The following is a 20,985-nucleotide window of genomic DNA, read 5'->3' as shown; positions in this document are numbered from 1 at the left end:
TCTAGAAGATTTCAGTCAGCATACCATTTTCACTAAAACTATCGTCAGCAGTCGACTGATCTTCCTCGAGCAACTGTACATATGTTTACAAACCTACTGCAGCTTCACGCAACTGTCTGCTCAGTCCCTCTGGTCAACATCCTGATTCCACATCGCCAGCAATAGGTCCTTGTTGAGGCACACTCATTGCACCACCTTTTGGACATCTTCGGGAGTGATCTCGCCAGGTAGATTCCTGCTTTTCAAGCCAGCCAGCAAAATCATTCAACTGATGAACAAGACACACTTTCCATGCAAACAGCGCATCCGAAAGTGCTATTGAAGGGTGTCATATACAAAACCAGAGCAGGGCGTCTGCAGCCATTTCACACATGCTGCTTCCAGAGATTGACAAGCTTGTACAGTGTCTGCCAAGAGTTTGGCTCGTCACAGATGAGGCAACTTGGGATGTCATGATGGGAACGCAGATGCACCGCAGGCGCATGTCTTTTCATATGTTCCAGACACCCTGATGCGCAAGGTACTTCCCTCAGGGAAAGCTTCATCACAGCTGAAGCAAAATGTATCGGCAAGCCGGTGAATTTTGTAGGCCGCCAGCTCATCTCCCACAGCTGGTTCTCAGTCAGGTCGGACGTGTAAAGGTGGCGGTCTTTGCTCAGATTGGGATGATCCATGATCCTTTGACATACTAGGGATCGATACACATGCGAGCAAATTTGGTGTCAACAGTATCGTCATCGGGAGCAGTTGTGATCAGCAAAGCGCTTGCATCACCTGAACTGCTGATCAAAGGTGTGGTTGGAAAGCGGAATGAGAGGGGGTGGACACATGGGGGACAAGCGTGTCGGACGTGTATTTGCTGACATGCTAGACACGCTGACTGGGATTGCGGATGATCACACAGTCGAGGCAACCCTGAGGCTCTGAAGGGCTTCTATTCATACCCTATAATCAATTAAGATATGATAGGTTTCAGGGGTCACACATTATACGTCCACAATACACCGTACGAATCCGTAGATTACGGATACTAGCCACGTAGAGAGTTACGACCGCCTTAGCTGGACTGGTAAAAGTCATTTTGGAGCCTCCGTGCTATTGAGAGCAGTCTTAGCAGTGGAGTCGAAAGAAGCGCACCTTGTTGACACCTTGTGAAGAGATCGCTATCCTGCAAAGTCGGTGTGCGCTCAGGCACGAAGGATCCTTGCTGGGCCCTTCTAGCAGCAGCTGCCATATAAGTATGGAGCAAGGCCCATTTGCGCCCGTTTACAGTAGTTCTCTTGTGCCAGCGGCGCAAGTCAGCCCTCCTGCTCAGAGAGAGTGAGGCTGGGCAGGGACGAAATCTTCGACTGTTCTGCACTCACATTGCTTTTGTAGACCATCACTGTCTCAGAGCCCATATTCTCCAGCCGTCTCTTCTTGACATCAGTGCAGCCCACGCCCTCAAGACAGTCGAAGATTTTGTCCCTGCCCAGCCTCACTCTCTCTGAGCAGGAGGGCTGACTTGCGCCGCAAATGGGCCTTGCTCCATACTTATATGGCAACTGCTGCTAGAAGGGCCCATCAAGGATCCTTCGTCCTTGTGCGCGCACCGACTTTGCAGGATAGCAATCCCTTTACCAGGTGTCAACAAGGTGCGCTTTCTTTCGACTCCACTGCTAACGCTGCTCTCAATAGCCACATGAGTGACAGGTGTGCAAATGTTCCAAGGATTTAGCATTATTTGTCAACTTCTATGACGGGTGCATTCCTGTGCAAGTAAGGGCTCGCATCACTCATGTGACATTGAGCTGCCACGGCGTTTGACAAAGGCTGGCAGTCAATGCTAGAGATGAGGACATGTCGTTGGGTGCTGATGGCATCAAGCTTGTCCTTAAGGCTCAGCTTTTTGCTTCCAGACATTGCTGTGTTGAGCTTGTGCAATGTGTGTCATGGTAAAGGATTTCCTTTTCTAGGCTCTGTTGGCACTGCGTGTGCGATAGAGCTCAACATCACCCCTCGTTGGCAGAGCCGAGTGTGGTGCAGGTTTAGGATGGATGAACTGCATGGGAAGAGGGCCCATCAGACATGTCCTTCCAATGAGGCCTTTTACTGACTCTGCTTGCTTTGTACGGGAACAGGAATTGATAGGTGACAAGAATCCAATTAGCCCTCTCAGTTCAAGTGATGAAAACATTCAAATGAGAACTCGTTAATGACAAGTGTTGCGAGCCATGAAAGATTTTGAACGGCCATGTGGCCAAGGGAAGTAATACTTCCAGTTGTAACACTTCGAGTTCGGCTTCTGTTGATTTCATCTATTTCCCCCACACCACTCACATGTGTGATAAGTTGGCTTCTCAACTCAATTTGCAGCTGTGTGCAGTTATTAATTTGGTTGTGGCGACTTCACCTGAGACAGATGCACGCACAAACCGCTGGCAGCTTTAAACTTGTAGTACCACTAGATGACGTCATATAGTAAGCAGTGTTTGAACCAGGGGACTTTAAATCGTTGATTTAGAGTCTCCTGGTTTGAGCTGATTGCTGGTAATTGCAATACATAATTTTGCATGGGGCATGATATACAGCAATCTGCAACGAAGTTTTGCTGTTCCAACAAGAAATACAATCATGCGTGGCACCGCTCAGCATTGTATTTGATACATGCCAACAAACTGTACAATCTGTTATTCATAGAGAAAGTTCTATTCCTTTCAAGTTTGCATTGCTAGGTACAGGCAGCAGAATCAGCTGACCAAGCACCACTCATGACCTGTTTACAGCTAGTAAATCTTTGCAGCCCCGGCTGGCGGGGGGCGGTATGAATACTGAGCACCGTGCCCACGATTGATTGGGTATTGCTTGGATTTGGCGAGTCCAACAAGTGGTAGGATTGTGGCAGCCTTGAAGTACAGCTTGTCTGCAGGACGTACCTTTTGGCAGGAAAAGCGTGTGATAATAAGAATAATAATAATAACAATCTTTGTAGACACTTAATTATGAACCTGGCTCATTCTTGTGTGCACCCCCGCATTGTTCTCCTAACGGCTCTCAAGGACACCTGCTCTAATTACTGGAAAAATTGATGCATTATCGCATATATGTCCTTCCTCGAATGTTCGTGCAAGTCTTTGGTCGTGACATGGCCGTGTGAGGCTCTGAGCAGAAAAGCAGGTCCACAGCAGAAAAGTAGATTGCAGCAGACACCCATGCCCACATAGCAATAGAGAGTAAGACTTCGCAGCGGTCAGCTGGTGACCTTCAGCACAGCTGCAGCGGCTGTGGAGCCCAGAGTGGAGTGACAGTGCCTCGCCCACTTATTCCAGGGAGTATTCTCATCCGCAGGATCTCCCCCTTTCACCAGCTCTGCTGCCTCTGCTGCCGGCGCGCCTCTTGCGGCGTTCCTGTCCTTGGCCTCATTCTCCTTGCCATTGCCCTGGTGCAACAGGTCTGCTATCAGAGGACACTTCTTCACATAGTGCGCAATGTGACAAATTTGGTACCTTGCGTTGCCAGATTCATGCAACTCACCCCCACGTATACCCGGGCTGACTGCCCGGTCCTTGAGTTTCTGCTAGCTGAATTCGTTATTGGTAGGCTACACATTTGTGGACGAACTCTGGCGAGCACCTCTGCATTCTTGGGCACACTCAGGACTGGCGCACCTCCGGTGCAGCGCCTGCCCCGGCGGCCGCAGCGTCGGTGGAAAATTCAAACGCGTCGCGCAAAAGTGCAATGAGTCGTTTCGCGGCGTCGCGCGCCTCGGGTGTGTTGTCGCACACGAGCTTGCCAGCCGCCTGAAGCAGCGCGGCGCGATCGTGGCCTGCCCACTGCTCCGGCGTCATCTTAGCCGCCGACGCCGCCAGTGACACCGCCACCTTGCCGCGCACCTGCATGAGTGACGAGAAATTACTAATACTGTAGTACTCATTCTAAACCTGCAATCGATAAGAATTTATGGCCAAAAAGGGTGGATACTTAAGACCCTATCTCTCAAAATACAAAACGCCTATGATAATATTGAGACCAGATTCGGAGAGCTTCCGACAAGCCCAATCCAATGGAGCACGACCCTGATGTTGTTGAAGTCAGGAAGACCCCTAAAATTTGCTCTGAAAATTTTCCAGCAGCGCCTGGGGTGAGGGTTTGAGAACGAGTCCTACAGTATTACGTGCGATCCTTCATAATGGCGCATCCAGAGCCCAGAGGGCCACACATATATGCAGACATGTCCGTTTGGATCTCTCAGACCTGTCTGCAGCCAGAACCCAGGCAAAGGCTTGCCCCTCACCGGCGTATGTACAAGTATTTCAATGAGGGGAAATCTGTAGAGAAGAACTGAATTAAGAGCAGCCCTACATGTGCGGCAGTTGCAGGCAGAGCTGCCTTCTTCAGATTGCTACAGGTCCTCCTATGTTCTTGGCACCAATCACTTTATTGCATAGCACTTGTTTCTGCGTTGGCAGCATATCAAGAGGACTGAAGCTCGCATGCCTGCAAGACGGAGTTATCACCGAGGAGGGACTGCTGTCCACACCCCTAGTACAATGCGATGTTGACGAGCGTCGTTTTCAGCTCCCTGCCGCAAGCAACAGCTCTGCAGCTTTCCCGCATGCTGTTGAGGGGGATGCTCACCTTAGGGTTCTTGTGAGCAGCGTAGGGTAGGATCCGCAGCAGCAGCTTGGCCGGGTCCATGCAGTCAGCCATCGTCTGCAGCGCGCGAGTCACCTCCTCGATGACAAACCGTTTGTCATTGGAGCCCGCCTGCATGCATGCAAAGGAGATATACTTGATTACATTTCATTTTCAGGTTTGGTGACTCGACCTTTGCTTAGGGATGAAATACTCCCCGAAGCCTGGGTGGGACGTCCTTGTAAAGTCAAGAGGAACTTCAACAGTGGCAATTCATGGAAAATGATGTTTTGCACATGACCCAAGAGGACTGTGCACGGTGCGTTTTGAAGCCTTTGGAAGAATTCTGCTCTTGATGACTGTGTCTGCAAATTGAACCAGGCAGAGATTAATATGCCTCAGGAAGAGCTGGGAGTGTGTGGATATATGCACCTTCAGAAGCAGCTGTGATAGCAGGCTCTTGAGGGGCTGCGCTGCGCCGCCCATATCCAGAAGAGGCAGCAGCTCTGTGCCGAAGGTCTGACAGAGATCGCTGACTGCCATGATGGCCGCCTGCGCAACAGGGCATGTTCCTTTCAGTCAGCGCAACGATTTCACAAGCCCCTTTTGAGAAATTTGCATGATTGGCGCCTGATGCAATGCTGTACATAAGCGAAGATCAGTCGAGCAGCATTGTGTTGGAATGGAATATTTCAGAGCTGTGTTGGCGTCTGCAGTGATGGTGTGGGTGCAGGCAATAGAGAGCTCGTGAGAGTGCGTTTAATGGCGTTGGTGAATTTCTCAACCAGAGCCAGATGGTATTGAGAAGAGCACACCTTACTGAGGGAACTGCGCAGGTTCTTCACGCTCTTCAGCACCAGCGGGATCACCTGTGGCCTGCAGGAACACAAAGCACATCTTTCAGGCATGTGCTGCGCAATCACCTAAGCATGATGTGTAGACATTCAGAACATTCTCATATTATTCATTTTATCATCTTTATCGATGCAGAAACAGGAAGGTAGTGGTCAGCAGTTGCCATTATGCTGAGAACAGACATGCATGCTCAACAGACATGCGTAATAGCGCTGCCTTCTAGGATGTGAGATGACATGCTGCATGATCAACTGCGGTCTCAAACAATTTAAGCGGGAGAAGTGGATGTGCTCACAAGAGAGGTCTGCACTCCTCAGGATGGAACACTGCCAAGCGTCTCAGCTGCATCTGCCCCCTACACGCCACTGCCCAGTCCGAAGATTGCAGATCCTGCATTGCTGCCTGTACAGCGACCACCCATGATTGTCATCACTAGCAATTTGTAGCTGCACTGTGCCTGTACAATACTGTACGATGCAGCAGATGTCATCGCACATTCTTAACATGCACTTTCATTTCTCTTCACTACCATATGTCTGAGGTTGGCAGGTACTGGCATCACACCTTTGCATCTGTCTCAACGTTGTCGAGAGGCGTCAAAAGCTCCGTTGGTATATTATCGACGTCCACGGTTGGCACAGGCTCCTGTCCTGTGGGGAGTCTAAGTTCCGCAGGTTCTGCTTCCTGTGAGCAAACACTTTAAATGCTTCAAAGGATGTCCTGTTAGAGACTTGCACCGTGCAACGCATAATAATCAATTAATCCGCTGTAACAGGCATAAATTCCTGGCCTGAAATGCAAAATTTTGATGTGATATCCCAGGGCAATCTTCGAGACCCACTGTGTTGAATGATCCCTCTCATCTTTTCCCATAAAAAACACTTCTCTGCAGATTGATTTCGCAAAATATATAATAGAGCCACATGCACGAGCTAAGGCAAGATTTTCTTCGTTTTCCTGTATGCAGAAGGACACAGAAGGCTTCTTTCCCGTGCCACGGCCCACCTGCCCCTGCGCTTTGCTGTACAGTCGCGCCCTTGCAGCCTTTGCAGCTGCAACTTCCCGAGCACTGGGCTGCTTTTCTTCCATGGGCTGCACGGCTGCTTCCTTTTGACCTTGAAGACGGCTGGCCCGCGCCTGCTTCACCTGCTTGGTCTCCTCACCAGCCTTGGCTGTTCTCTTCATTAAAGTCTCCTCCTTCCGTCCCTTCTTCCGTGGCGAGCCAACCGTGACGGAGATGGAGATCGAGCCGTGGCCTATGTCGAAGTCAGCTCTCCTCTCTGTTTCCATCCGGCTTGCATTGCTGGTGTCCATTCGCACCTGTTTGCTCTGCTTGAAAATTCTTCTGGGTGCCACGCTGGCACAGCTTACGGGCCGAGCTATAATGGCATGCAGCAATTGATGGACGGAATTATTATTAGCTTCACACTCATCTGTTGATGAAGGTACAAGTATAGTGATGAACAAGCGACTGACTTGTGATTGGATACCAGGACCTGGAAAGAACTGAGGTCCATCGCTGTTTGATGGACTTGATGTTAATATTTGTGCAGAGCGCCCAGCGCCGATATTTACCCAGCTGACAAGATCGTAGGATGTTCTTGCCGATTTAGTTGATCAGAAAGGCATGGCAGCAGTACAGCATGAGGGATTGCACCAGAATGCGGGTGAGCTGGCCGTGGTCCCAGATCACCATGCTGGTGCTAAGCCTGAGGCTGAGACGGGCGGCAAAGCGCTACGAGCCGGCATTCAAGCGTAAGGAGACAGTTTTGGGATATCCAATTTCCGTACAGAGCAGGTTACTGCGAGCTTTGAGTGTTCAGATCCCAAAGTCTGGCCTGAAGTACCTGTTGAATGCCCTACTCCAGGCGCACAGTGGACTACACTGGACCGTACTTGAGGCTGCTGCAAGAGCGCCCGAAGCGGCCCAACAGATATGGCATCAACCTGCTGCAGCCCACTGCTGCTGGTGCTCTCAGGGTGACTTGCTATTCAGCAAATTCACGTCCTTGCCACAAGAAGACGAGTGTGAATCTGCTTTCCTATGCTGACAGCTGTGCTAGTGTACCAATAGTATCTCGACTGTGCAGATCCTGCCCCCCATGGGCTACATCGACCAGCCTGCAAACAGCTTTGCCACCAAGTTCGTGCACATGAGCTGGAACAAGGTACAAATTCCGGCTGATTCGCTTCCTTCATAATTGTGCCGCCTTCCTTTCGCAGTGCGCTGTGAGCTCTTTAGCGTGCAGAATCCAGTATCAGATTCTTTTGTGCTGGGCATGCATGCGCGAGGCAGTACCTATGGAAATAATTGCTTAATGCTGAAGGGTGTGCGTGTGTGGGTTTAGGTGCGTGCCAGCTTCAATGCAGTTACGTGGAACCAGGAGGGCAGGCGCTGCATCACAGGCACGCAGGTCGGCGAGTTCACCCAATGGGAGGGGCGAACCTTTGCCTTTGAACACATCATTCAGGTGCACCCTTCTGCATGAAAGTCGGAAATTGAGTAGAGCAGGAAAGGGTCAGAGTAGAGGGATTGGCAATTGATACCCCGTTGACAATCGAACCGGAGGATCTCCTCTCCTCTGCAGAAGAGCTTGATCAGTGCGTGTCCCGGCGTTGCTGGGTGATGGATGCAGATAGATTTAGCACTGACAGGTTCTTGTGACAAGCAAGGTGGAGCTGGCATATTGACACCACTGTGCAGCCAGCACAATCACATTGTGTGTCGCCATTTCATTGCTTATGTGGATTTTCTGCATGCATGGCAGGCGCATGAAGCTCCCATCAGGACGGCCCGGTTCCTGCACAATGGCGAGTACATGCTGAGCAGCGACGACGCCGGCATTGTCAAATACTGGAAGCGGCATCTCGACTCTGTGAAGGTGAGAATAATCTGTTCTAGTACCATGACCGTGCATATGCTGCTCGCGTATCAGAAGGGAAAACGGACAACGGAGAACGGAAAACGGAAAACGGTGTGCCTGACCTGCCGCGTGCATGTGAAGCAGCACATGCAGCAATGCTTGTCAATCTGACTGATCATGCAGGATGCTGCAATAGCTTGTGATGTCATGTGGACCTCTCTACACCACCTTGGTTCTAATTTGAGGCAATGTCTGCTTCTATTAAAAACCCGGCTGTTCTGGTCTGACAGGCGCTTCAGGCGCACAATGAGTCCATCAGGGGCATCTGCATCGCCCCCTCCGACCTCAAATTTGCCACCGCCTCTGATGACTCCACCGTCAAGGCGTGCACCCTCCCATTTTCGCTCCACTCTCTTTCCTGCAAACTGCTGCATGTACATTGTCACTCTCAGAGGCGCTTCCTGCCCTCAACCTTTCAGACTTTGCTGCACACAACCACACGGAAGAAGCCGGCTTGTGAGAAAAAGGAATGGTCTATTAATGACGTTATTGCCTGCCTGTCAGCTTTGGGGTGTCTTACATCTGGGCCTCACTATCGTGGGAGGAAAGGCTGAAACGACTGTCGCATGCCTGATGGCTGTGGGTCACCGCACATGTGGGAAGAAAATGAAAAAATAAAGTTGCCTGCATGACGGCCTGTGGTGTGAAATGGCACCTCAAGGATGGATAGAAAAGATTTTCCCTGTGATTGTCGCCTGCCTCTTGTCTCTGGTGTCTTGCAGGCCTGGCACTTCAGCACAAATGGAGAGATGTGTTCTGAGTCTCGCCTACCTGCTGGCTGTGGCGTGTCAAAACGAACAAACAAGGAATGTTCTGAGATTATCGCCTGCCTGACAGCTGTCACATTTGGCAGATCTGGGACTTCAAGACGGCGCAGTTGGAGGCGACGTTGAGAGGCCACGGCGGGGACGTGAAGGCGTGCGACTGGCATCCGTCAAAGGGCGTTGTCGCGTCGGCCTCCAAGGACAACGTGATCAAGCTGTGGGACCCCCGCGGCGGCAAAGATGCCCTCGCCACGCTGCAGGGCCACAATGCAACCATCATGCAGGCACGCAATATTCATATAATTGCACACAGTGGCAAGCTTGTGAGCTCCCATGCTGTCATGAGCGCAGCGCTACAACGCCATGAAATGGAGACGCGCCCTTTTTCAGGCTACGATTGCAGGGTGTGGCCGCCAAGATGCGATGGCGGAGCTGTGACACTTTTACATGAAGAGCAAACTATGTGGCTATTGTTTGGTAGCCACATGGAAAGCAGCTGCAGGGACGTCTAATTCTTGTCATTCGCGCCTTCGCACGCAAGGCCCAACCAACCCTGAGAATTGGCACCCTTTGTGAGAAAAATCTTGTACGGAGAGTAGCACCTGTAGGCACCGCACAGCACGCAGGCTTGTGAGCTGCCATACATTCATGAGGGCAGAGCCACAACGCCAGCATATTGCAGGAACGCCCTTCTGTAAATGCTAGCGGTCACCTGCAGCAGCTCCTGAAGGGAATTGTCAATCACAGGGACTTTATTGATCCTCTGGCAGCTGCAGGGCCAATGCCTGTGTCACCCGTGCATGATCTCAGGTCTTGGCAGTTTCATTCCTTTTGGCATGATGCTTGTTTCAATTGCAGCGGTTGCACGGAAGGATGAGCATGTCCTGGAGTGGGATGTATTGTGAAGAAGCTGGTGCTGAAGCTAGTGAGACGTGTCGCAGGTGCACTGGAACATGAACGGGAACTGGCTGCTATCAGCGTCTCGCGACTCGCTCTGCAAGGTGAGGCATCTCCAAGCAGCTGGAATTTTTCCCCTGAATGCTTAAATTTGCTGCATTATAAAATATTGCAGATATCTTTATAAATGATCAGCTGTGAGAACAGATATGTCGATGGCTGGATTGTCCATGATATAGAGGCATTCTGCCAGCTGTGTGTCCCGCCTGCCGACTGTGCCATTCAATCAGCGGCTTTACAGCTCTCGGACTTGCACAATGTTACCCTCAGACTCTTGAGTGCATTACAACAACGGCGGTTAAAGGGTGTGACGCTCTCTCTTTCTGCTCAACACAGGTGTACGATGCGCGCATGCTGCGCGAGCTGGCGACCTTCCGCGGCCACGTCAAGGACGTCACGTCCGCAGCGTGGCACCCAATCCACGAGGACCTCTTTGTGTCCGGCAGCTATGATGGCAGCCTCTGCTACTGGCTCGTCTCCCACCCCAACGAGCCCCAGGCAAGCTGCATTGCGCTCTCATCCACTTTGCTGTCTTGGAACCATTTTAGGCGGTCCCTAAGAACACTTCCACATGACGTATCCTGTGGAAACTTTAGAGCTATCTTGCAAAGTGCCACCCCCAGACTCTTCCGGGATGTTGTCTGGCTTTTTCCTCACGCTCGTCGCCACATGCATTTTCTGTGCGAATCAATATCAGCTGGATCATGTGGTGACAGGTCGGCCTTTTTTAAAAATTTATAGTTTGTAATGAGAAAGTCACCACGTTGCTCCAAGCGAAGGTGCAGCGTGGTGAGCAGGTCTTGGATTTTCCAAGACAAGACTCCAAGTTTTGAGAGTGAACTGGAACTACGGTACATTTCTTTTGTTCCAGGCTGAGGTGAGGGGCGCGCACGAGGCGTCGGTGCTAAGCATGGCTTGGCACCCGGCGGGGCACCTGCTGGCCACGGGCGGCGCCGACACGATGACTAAGTTCTGGTGCCGCGCTCGCCCCGGAGACCCCTGGACCGATCGCGCGCGCGCCGAGCAGGAGCAGGGCGCTACCACTGAGAGCGGTGCGGAGCAGATTGTTGAATGGATTGTCCTATGAAATGCACAACAGCAAATCTTTGAGCTGCTGGGAACCTCTAGGGGTGATATCCTGTTCAGTGGCTAGTTTAGAGACATGATGCTCAAAGGAGTGTGTGAAGCTGATGAAAGTAGGATTTTGAATCCATAAAGAATGAAACACCAGAGGAGAGCTTGGGATGATGAGCGTGTGGATGTGTTACTCTATACAGGGGATGTACGGGCCGGGTCAGGGGGCGCATCGCTGGGCGCGCCGATGTCAGGCGGCATCCCGGGCATCCCCGGCATCGGTGACGCCGGCCCGCTGCCGCCACCGCCGGCGCCGCCGTTTGCCGACCCGCTGGCGGGGCCGCGCGGCGGCTTCCCCGGGCCGTCCGGCGCGCTGCTTCCGCCGCCGGCGCCCCCCGGCTTCCCAGCCGGCTGGCGACCGCCGCCCCCGCCCCGAGGGGCGATGCCGCCGGGCCGGCACCCGGGAGGCCCGCGGCCGCAGTGGCGGGGGGGTGGGCCCCCCCGCGGTGGCGGCGGTGGCCGCTCGGGGGGGTTCCGGCCGCGCGCTCCTGCGCCCAACCGCGGCGGCGGGAGTGGCTCGCGCATCATGCGGCCGCAGCAGGCCGGCGGCGCGGCGCAGCCCGGCGCGGGGCCAGCACAGAGAGCCGGTGAGAGGCGTGCTCCAAGCTGCAAATAGTTTTCTTGGCTGCAGCCTTTTTTGTTATAATTCATTTTTAATGATCATTTATATTTTATCTGACCGTCTTGCAGCTTGAGCTTTGCAGACCAAAATTTAAATTCTAATGCAGATGCAATGTTGCAGATCTAGAGCATGAACTTGCCATCAAGGTATTGCCTTGTGTGTTTTTTCTGATTTGCTGCAAAGCAAAAAACACTCCACCCACGAGTGTGCTGTGTGCGCTCGATGCAGGAGGCCCTGCCCTTCCAGGCCCTCCCGAGCAGTTTCCAAGAAGACCGCCGCAGCAGGGGAGATGACAACGGTCTTTGTTATTGTCATTTTTTGCCTTGGCCATAGTTGAAAGACTGGCCAGGCTTTCACAGTAGTGTGACTCTAAAAATGAACACAACCACGTGAACAGAAAACTTTGAATGCTTCTTGTTCGAAACTTGGCGAAACGATGAGCGTATTTTTGCTGGTGTGAGGGACAATCCTGGGATACCGTAGTGGGCTCCACTGAAGAATCAGACATAAGGATGTGCAAAAGGCAGTGCAGTGGGTGCGTCTAAGGAAGGCTGCACTGGTGAATGTGTAGTACCAAAATACATGGCAGTTTGAAGCCATTGTTAAGGTGTGAGATTCGCATGCTACAGGCTCGTAGCACTATAAATTACAGATATTACAAGGCTGAGCGTGATAAATGTAGTTCGCTTTCTTCACCGACTTTTTTCATCATGCTACCAGAATCTAGAAAGCTTCAAATAATTTTTATCGGCGCCAGCTGGGCGTGTAAGTCAGCTCCACCAACCATGATCAGAGTTCGAATTCAATGGCCTCTTGATTCAACTTGACACCTTGACGATGAGAACATTTGTTGCATTTGCTCTGATGCTTCTGCAATCAGACAGAGACAAGGGGTCCAATAGCAGCGTCCCATCTGTGCCCTCAAGCCCCTGCAAGCAATATATAGCAGCCTTGTCAAGCCCCCTCAATCCAATTTCACGTGCCAAAAGTAGCTCCCAATCTTGGACTTGGTAGCGATATCATTAGCTTTGACAGGGTAAATGTCTTACAGTGCACCATGCCATGACGTAAAGGGCTAGATATGATTTGCTTGCGACTTGAGGACTTTCTGGCAAGATCAAAGACATGCAGACACACCATGTTTAAGGGCAGGCCATGCTCCTTGTGCAGAAGGGCCTTCAGATATTGCACTGTGTAGCCAAGTCTTGCCTGTCAATCAGCACAATGCCTCAGCATATGCAACGTCTACCATGTAAAAGATGAGATTTCTAATTGTTATACTTATGGTATACAACTTCCGTTCTGGCTAATGATTGGATTAAGTCGCATACCGCAATCTCGGTCTCCGATCCATCGGGCAGCCTGATTAAAAGCTGCAGAAATGCAGGAATACATCAAGCACGTAGGTATCTATCAGCTCTGTATGACTGGGTTAATAGCAGGAAGCCATCGTGAGATATAGTTTCAGTTTCAGGACTGCAACCGCTTTACGACAGATGGGATACTAATTCGCGCTTGCCTGAATTTCTGTTCCAAACTCAGCTTCCTCTTGGGTTTTCCTGCTGCGTTCAAGAGTCACATCTTGCGCTAATTGCAGGCCTGCCACTGCCATCATCCTCAGCCTTGCAGGCCCTACAGAAAACGAGCAAAGACCATTTTGTAACTTTGCAATCTACAATCGGAGATCTTGAAGCTGAAAGGCGCCGTGATGGATGAATGGATGCATTTCCCTGGGGGAGAAGATGATCAGATGCCATGCATTACTCATCTATTACTGATATCAAGCAAGATCAGCATCCTTTCCCCAAGTGAAGAAACGTCCAGGAAGTGTTTGCTCTGTAAGTTCTTATCAGTATCCATGCTACTGGGTGAAATTATATGCGCGCAGTTTGGAGCGTCGTTTGCTGACCTCTATATACCTTGCCGCCTTTGCATGTCGAGCTAGCGCATCGAGTCCTCCTTGTGCTTAACATTGCAAGGCAGTTTGCTATAGTGTGGAAGCATCATATCTGAATACTCTAAAAGCAATTGAAGGGCTCAATTGCATCCTGATTGAAGCGTATTTAATAGACAAGTACCGATGGGACACATTTGAGATATATCAAGAGCGATGCAGCAAAGGATTAGCAAAAGATATAGTGGCGATGTGTAATTGGAGTAAATAGCATAGCACAGAAGTCGTGTTGTAGTCATTTGATCGACGTTTGACAGTGTTGTGAGAATGGCATCAGGCAGTAACACAGAAACAGTAAGGAATGATGAGGACGAGACTTCATATTACGCTGTGCTTAACGTGGCACGGGATGCCTCCGAGGAAGAGATCAAGCGGGCGTTCAGGCAGCTGGCACAAGCATATCATCCAGACAAACACACAGATGCCTCCCTGCAGGCGCATGCCTCCGCCAACTTCACGCGACTGCAGGAAGCCTACGAGGTACAGTGCCGTATACATCACCACCTTACAATTCCATTCAGATCACTGTTGCCTCAGCACGGTGTTTGGGAGTGTGTCACTGGCACTGTGAGGGGAAGCTGGCATCCTTTCCAGGCCCACAACCTCAGGCTACATCTTTTTATTGCTAAACATGCCAGTCAAAACGCTTTAATAAGACCTCCTGGTGCATGTGTGTTGGTGCAGGTGCTCGGCAATCCTGACAGGAGGCAGGTGTATGACATCTATGGGAAGGAGGGACTGTCTGCTGGGCTGGAGGTGGGGAGCACGCTCAAGAGCACAGATGAGCTGCGGCAGGAATGGGAGAGCTTCAAAGCAAAGCAGGTGTGCCTCCCTAAGCATCCAGCTTGCATCCCAGGGAAACCCGCTCACTGCACAATGTATTGCCCAATTGCCACACAAAGCCGACTGGGATTGCATGCATTGCATAGGTGCAGCGCATGACTATTACCATCTGCACTTTGCTCCTCTGGAGGCTTGACCTGACCTGAGGCAAATGCAAGGTCCTGAAGTGCATGCGCTTGAAACAAGTTCTCACATGATAGAGAGATCTTTTTGACTACCTTTCTAGCCAAAAATAGCCATATGCCAGGAACAGGGAAAATTGTGATGCCATTGGAGGCACACATTGCATTTGAGACTGGACATTTCGTGAGGTGACTCAATGATGATCTTTGTTGTGTGCTGCGCGCAGAGGCTGGAGATGCAGGTATCGCACAGGGGCTTCTACAGCTTCAAGATTGACGCGACTAGTCTAGTGGACCCCTATGACCGCCACGTCAGCGTCATGCCAGAAGTGTATGAGGTGGCCATGAACAGCCAGATCAGCACGCCGTTGTCAGACACCATGGGAGCCACCCTGGGAGGTGCGACCATCAACCCCTGCCTTTGATAATACAGGGGTACTCCATCTTAGACAGGTTGGATAAAGTGCGGAATTGTATAACGACAGACATCGACACAGGCACAGCTTGACAGGTAATGACGAGGTATAGTGCGTGTTGGAATGTTTCGCATTGCTCAGAAAAGGGACAGGAGATACACTGTCAGATCGCTGCTGTTCAAAGCTTCAAGTGCCTCCAAATTCCTGTGCAGTCCTCACTGAGCGTGTCTACTTAAGTCACTCGTTGCTGCACAGCCCATAAAGGAGAATCAGTCGAGGTGCAAGTCTGCAAAATAAGCGATTGATGTCTACGTCGTTATGAATACTGAACTTGAGGTTAACCACTCAAGAAGCAAATTGTGCTTTAAAATGCGCATGTGTCTGCAGGCCAGATGGCAGTGCAGGGCAATGTGGGCGGCGGCTCCTTTGTGTGCGGCCTAAAGCGAATTCTGACCCCACGCAACTCCATAGAATTGCAGGCAGCCCTGGGTGAGTAAACCTCGACATCGTGTGACCACATGAGCACGTTTCCAACCTGGCCTGCTATCCTGCTCTGCATGCGATGTTGCCTTTCTTGTGCACGTGCCCATTCAGGCCTCAGTCGCCCGCAGATTGCCTGAAGACGCAGCTGCTGACACAGCCTCCTGTGCCAATAGAGATTGGGCCTCTTGTCCATGTCCTATTGTCAACATCGCCCGGCCCTCACCAGCAGTTGTGCTCCTGATTGGGATCCATCTTGCATCTCTTTTGCCAAACAGCCGCCATTTCCTGTCCTAAGAGGGCAGATGCTCAGATCGTGGTCCTGTCGCGCAGGCCTGAAGACATTCCTCTCGCTGCAGAGCACGCGCCAGCTGTCGGAGCACACATCCGCAGGTCTGGGAGTGACCTGGCAGCCGCGCGCAGGCTTGGGGCTGCAGCTGGTCTCCACGCGCGAGCTGAGTGACACTACCTCGGCCGATTTCAACTGGGTCATCGGCCCCGCCGGCGCGGCAGGGGCCGGGCTGGCCGTCTCGCGGCGCGGCGAGAAGTTGACCACCAGCGGACGCATTGAGGTGTGCACCTCGGCAACTCGTATGCTTTGCTTTCGGCCAGGATGGGAAAGACGAAGACATCCTTATGGGCCTCATCAAGGGGGAAAGCAGGCCAACAAGGATCTGCTCTTTTTTCTTATCCTTCAGGTCCTGGCCTTTAGTTTCTTGCAAAACGGTTCAATTTTATAATTATGCTGCAGGAAAGACACTGCGCATGCAGCTGATGGCACGTTGCCAGAATCACAGGGTCCCTTGAGCATGCTGAAACTTCAGCTAGACGCATGATTCCAACATTGCATGTGCATGATTGCAGGTCATTGACTTTTGGAATGGCTGGTAGTCAAAAGCACACAACTTTTGCATGCTGCAAAATCAAGCTTCACACAGCTGAGAATTGAAACGGAGATGCGTGGTTGCAGGTCGGGGCAGTGACGGGGATTCAGGCGCGGTGTGTGTGGAGGGTGAATGAATCGACGAGCGCGCGCGTGGCGCTGAGGGTGGGAACAACGGGGGTGGATCTGGAGGTGGGCGGCACTCAGCGCATCTCCGAATTCAGCACCGCCGGCCTCGCCGTCGCCGTCGGCCTATACGTGAGCGCTCAGTCACTCTTGATAATCTTACTAATGTGGATTTTGGCGCTGTCAAAATTCCCACTTCAGCACCGCCGGCGTCACCGTCACCGTCGGCCTTTATGTCAGTGCTAACACATTCTTACTAATGCTTAGTCACGAGGCTTTCTGTGCAATTGCGGTGCAATTGCGATTTGATCACCGCTGGCCTCGCCGCCGCCGTCGGGTTCTATGTAAGCGCTGACTCACCCATACGTACACCCGTATGGACGAGGGCGTTTTGGTATGGGTAGAATCTTATGTGATGCGTGTGTATGCTCTGCCGAACAATGCTCCAGTTGTGCCACCACCAAGGCCGTCCTATGTGCATACAGCCTGAAGTGCTCAATAACATCTCCGTTTCCGACTGCGTAAAGCTGAGGAGCATGCAGCAGCAGTGCATCAAAGCACTGCTGTAGACTTCTGTGCTGAGATGAGAGTAATTTACTCACTCGTGCCAGCTGCCCTTGGTCTTGCCATCTTTGCCGAGGAATTGCTTTGAGGATTTGCTTTGACATGCAGGGCATTGTGCTCAAGCCGCGCTTTAGCCGGGGAACGCACACGTTCGACTTCCCACTGCTGCTATCGCACGACCCGCGCGCGTGGAAAGTACTTCTGGGCGCTTATGTCCTGCCGCCGCTCACCATATACGTGACTAAGCGCCACATCATCCGCCCGCTGCGCCGCTGGAAAAAGGCCCGGCAGGTGAGCTGGCTGGGCACACTGCTCTATTCCGTTCCGCGCTTTGATTGCCCTCTCAGCTCCTGCGCTTGCCTAGCACGCACCGAAAGGGGTTTTTCAGGCCGGCCTCAGATTTTGGAGACCGCTAATGCACCGGTCTCCAAAATGTGCCCGTGCAACAGCTGGCATTGCCTCCGATCAGTGAGCATGTGACGTACGGGGCATAACCAAGCAACCAAAGTACCACTCGTGTCAGCGAGCCAACCTTTTGCCTTGAACGCATGCATGTCAACTCTCCGTGCCCTGGCACGCATAGAACCTGGCGCAAGCTCTTCAGCATTTCAGCTGTATCTGCAAAACAACACTCTTCAGTACCAGGAGCCCATTGTCTCTGCTGCTGTTGGTGCAGCGAGTGGAGAAGGAGATGGAATTGTTGGAGCAGCAGCGGACAAAGAGGGAAGCGGCGGCCGGCGCCATCAGTGTCATGGAGCCCATCGCCAAGCGCAAGCTGCGCAAAGAGCTGCAGAAGGTACGCGCAGGACATTTACGATTTCTTTAAGATTCAAACTGCACAGAAATGCCATGCGTAGAGTGCCGACCGGAATCTCCTGAGAGCGTTTTGATATTGGATCCCAAGCGCGTAGAACAGCAGTTGCAGAGAGCCTCACTTACATGGGTGACTTTTGATAGTCTTGACAAGGGACTTACGCTGGCATATCTTGATATCCTGGATTTTGCATGATGCTCTATTTTTTTCAAGGGCAAGCCTTGCACCATTTTTTTGGCTCAGAAAATTCCCTCTATCTCACCAGAGTACCCATCTTTGCATCCCTGTCTTTCGTATGGAGTGCCAAGACTTGCAGCAAGTCAAGCTGGCACCTTAGGGTCAATGAATTAATCTTGATGCAGCAACTGAAGGGTGATTGTTGCAGGCGCAGGGGGGTCTTGTGGTGGTGGACGCCAGATACGGAGTGCTGGAGGCCATAGTGAAAGCTGAGGCAGAGCAGAGGGAACGCGGGACCACTGGCGAGGCCGCCACGTCAGCGTCTGACTCGGCCGCCAGCATGGACGAGGCCCCCAGCCCCAGCACAGGTGCATGCAATTAAAAAATTGCAGGGCCTGTGTGTTTGAAGAAAGGTTTTTCCCAAACACTTTATTGGACGCAATTTTTCGCGCGGCAAAAAAATGGCAGCTGGAAACAATGTTGTGAGACATGCGAGACAGCTAAGAGTCTGACATCAATGGAAGAATGAGCTAACGGGGGCACCCATGTCTGTACTGCTTGGATGGACGGCAAGTCACCCATGAAGTCCAGATACTGCAAAGCTCGTGCCCATGGAAACTTACTGTAGGTGGACTGATCTCGAGAACTGGAAAAGGGATCCAAGTCATTTTTTATGTGCAAAAAAAGTATAAGATTTAGCCATTGAATCAAGCTGAGAAGCTGAGCTTGTTCCCCTTGTACTATGCAGAAGTGGCAGAGCCAGCGGGTGAGGAGGATGCGGCAGTGGAGGCGGCTGTAGCGGCGAGGCTATGCGCCGTGCATCGGCCGCCGCCCTGGATCGATGTGACCATCGCGCTGCGGTTCATGGTGGAGGACAGCCGCATAATTCTGCACAAGGTCCAACTCCTGATCTTGTTCCTCCTCATTGGGCCCTTTAGTCTGGGCGTACTTTGGGATCGCTAGCAGTCTTCGGTTATTATTATTATTATTATTATTATTATTATTATTATTATTATTATTATTATTATTATTATTATTATTATTATTATTATTATTAAACGCTTGTCCTGCCAGAAGCAAGGTGCGTCTGTAGACAAGCTGCAGTAAAGGTTGCCAAAATCCTACCCCTTGATGGACTCGCCAGATCCAAGCAAGACCCAATCAATCGTGGGCAGGTATATTATTCTACGGACTTAGAAAATGAAAGCAGTGTCTTAGGTCAGGAGTGTGCAAGGTAATGGCAGTGCTGTATGTCTGCATGCAGAGATCACGATCCACTTGTTCAGAGAATTTAATCTCATTCACGTGTTGATGGAGTCAACAGAGAATGCTGTGAGGAGCATCTTTCTCGTACTCTGCACACCGTGGAAACATATCAGCAGTGACAGTCACTGTCTAAAAGGGCCAGCGCCGCAGCACAGGTCATAGAAAGACCCTTGCACATGTAGTCGCTGTCTAGGGGTGTAGCGCCGCTGCATGGGTTCAGCCAGGCCTATTACAGCGTTGCCAGTCAGTGTCTAAGAGGAGGGATCGCGGCTGCGCAGGTGTCGAAGAGGGGCCTGATGGGCTTCTGCGACCCGGCACCTGACGAGGACAAGCACCTGCGAGTGAGGTTCCTGTGGCATGGCCGCCCCTACATCGCCACCCTCGCTGACAAGGTGCGCGCCTGAACCTCGCTTTTTTTACAGCTGATGACTAAGCTTTTTATGTACAGCCAAATCCTTGAAATATGTGCACGCTGTTTTCACTGAGCCGTACGCAGCAGCGGCCGATCTTGCTGTCAAGGCGCGTACCTGAAATGCACTTCTTTTTGCATCTTTTGACTGTGTTTTCACCCAATGGCAGCACGTTGCTCAAGACAAGTGCATGCCGTCTTTGGTGATATTATCAATGGAGCGCAACCCTCCGAGAAACACTGTGGAGAGGACTTGCACCACTGGGGCATGAGAAGGACCGACTGAAACGCATTTGCTGATCTCGATTTGCAGGAGGAAGGGCAGCTGCCAGCGAGAGGGAAGCTGGTGACTGATACTGCAGAAGCTGCCGCGGTGCTGGCTGCTGCAGCTGCACAGGGCTTGCAGCCCGATCAGGCTGGCGCCTCTTGGCGGGACAATGAGCTGTATGGTGCACCCTAGCTTATGGTAGGGTAGATAGTGGCGGGTGCGGGGGAATGACGAGGAATCCTACAGGAGTTTTAGAGAAGGGACCCTTGTCGTGTTTTCTTTGAAGATTCAACTTGTTCCGTGAAGTCCAACATCCTTAGCTCAAAAGTTAGGTGATGATAGCTCTGCCAACCTTCTAATTTAACGCAAGTATTGCAGGAGCGTGTGCAAGCTTCAGATGTCAGCAAAACTGTGCACAAGCTTGAATAGCTGCCACTCTAAGCGACGAATGAAATGCACTGTAACAAGGAAGACTACGTGAAAGCAGGCTGTTCTCATTGGCATCTGAGTAATAGCTAATTGCTCAAGCGCTCTCAAACATGTTCTATCTGGAATGATCGCTTGTCATTCAGATGTTGCACTGCCAGGTCGGCCACTGCCGAAGCCACACCTTTGAGATTTCTATAGGATTGCATGCTTGCACAGAAGAGACAGGGTACAATGGATATATAATCTTGTCAGTTCGCTGGCACCAGCCTGCTTACTTGGGCGCTTGTCAGCCATTGACTTTGTATTCACTCGTGAGTTCAACATTTTCAAAGTATTTTTGGAAGCACAACAGGGCGCATGCAAA

The 20,985-nt window shown here is 51.5% G+C and overlaps 3 protein-coding genes across 3 annotated transcripts; 2 read left to right on the top strand and 1 right to left on the bottom strand.

The window, feature by feature from the left end:
- Window positions 1-3,229: 3,229 nt before the first annotated feature.
- Window positions 3,230-6,775, bottom strand: COCSUDRAFT_46525 (hypothetical protein; the record flags this gene model as incomplete). Its single annotated transcript, XM_005650669.1, has 8 exons — window positions 6,475-6,775; window positions 6,034-6,153; window positions 5,765-5,871; window positions 5,430-5,490; window positions 5,047-5,166; window positions 4,618-4,746; window positions 3,648-3,872; window positions 3,230-3,418 (listed from the first exon to the last, which is right to left on the bottom strand). The coding sequence occupies exons 1-8, from the start codon at window positions 6,757-6,759 to the stop codon at window positions 3,230-3,232; spliced, it is 1,236 nt and encodes a 411-aa protein (XP_005650726.1). The 5' UTR covers window positions 6,760-6,775.
- Window positions 6,776-7,323: 548 nt separating this feature from the next.
- On the top strand, window positions 7,324-11,201 carry COCSUDRAFT_13120 (WD40 repeat-like protein; the record flags this gene model as incomplete). The annotated part of the gene is made up of 9 exons (XM_005650668.1): window positions 7,324-7,449; window positions 7,560-7,637; window positions 7,818-7,940; window positions 8,238-8,351; window positions 8,624-8,718; window positions 9,231-9,469; window positions 10,088-10,158; window positions 10,451-10,644; window positions 10,997-11,201. The coding sequence occupies 9 exons, from the start codon at window positions 7,324-7,326 to the stop codon at window positions 11,199-11,201; spliced, it is 1,245 nt and encodes a 414-aa protein (XP_005650725.1).
- Window positions 11,202-14,112: 2,911 nt separating this feature from the next.
- On the top strand, window positions 14,113-19,904 carry COCSUDRAFT_10165 (DnaJ-domain-containing protein; the record flags this gene model as incomplete). The annotated part of the gene is made up of 11 exons (XM_005650667.1): window positions 14,113-14,304; window positions 14,509-14,648; window positions 15,019-15,188; window positions 15,593-15,694; window positions 16,019-16,257; window positions 16,656-16,826; window positions 17,367-17,579; window positions 17,965-18,054; window positions 18,464-18,564; window positions 19,056-19,146; window positions 19,794-19,904. Coding segments are annotated over 11 exons (1,620 nt in total), but the record flags the coding sequence as incomplete, so codon positions are not given.
- Window positions 19,905-20,985: the final 1,081 nt, after the last annotated feature.

The sequence above is a fragment of the Coccomyxa subellipsoidea genome (genome assembly GCF_000258705.1).
Source record: "Coccomyxa subellipsoidea C-169, whole genome shotgun sequence".
In the NCBI taxonomy this organism is placed as follows: domain Eukaryota; kingdom Viridiplantae; phylum Chlorophyta; class Trebouxiophyceae; family Coccomyxaceae; genus Coccomyxa; species Coccomyxa subellipsoidea.
The sequence above is the reverse complement of the archived record's forward strand: the minus strand, read 5'-3'. Positions and strand labels throughout refer to the sequence as shown.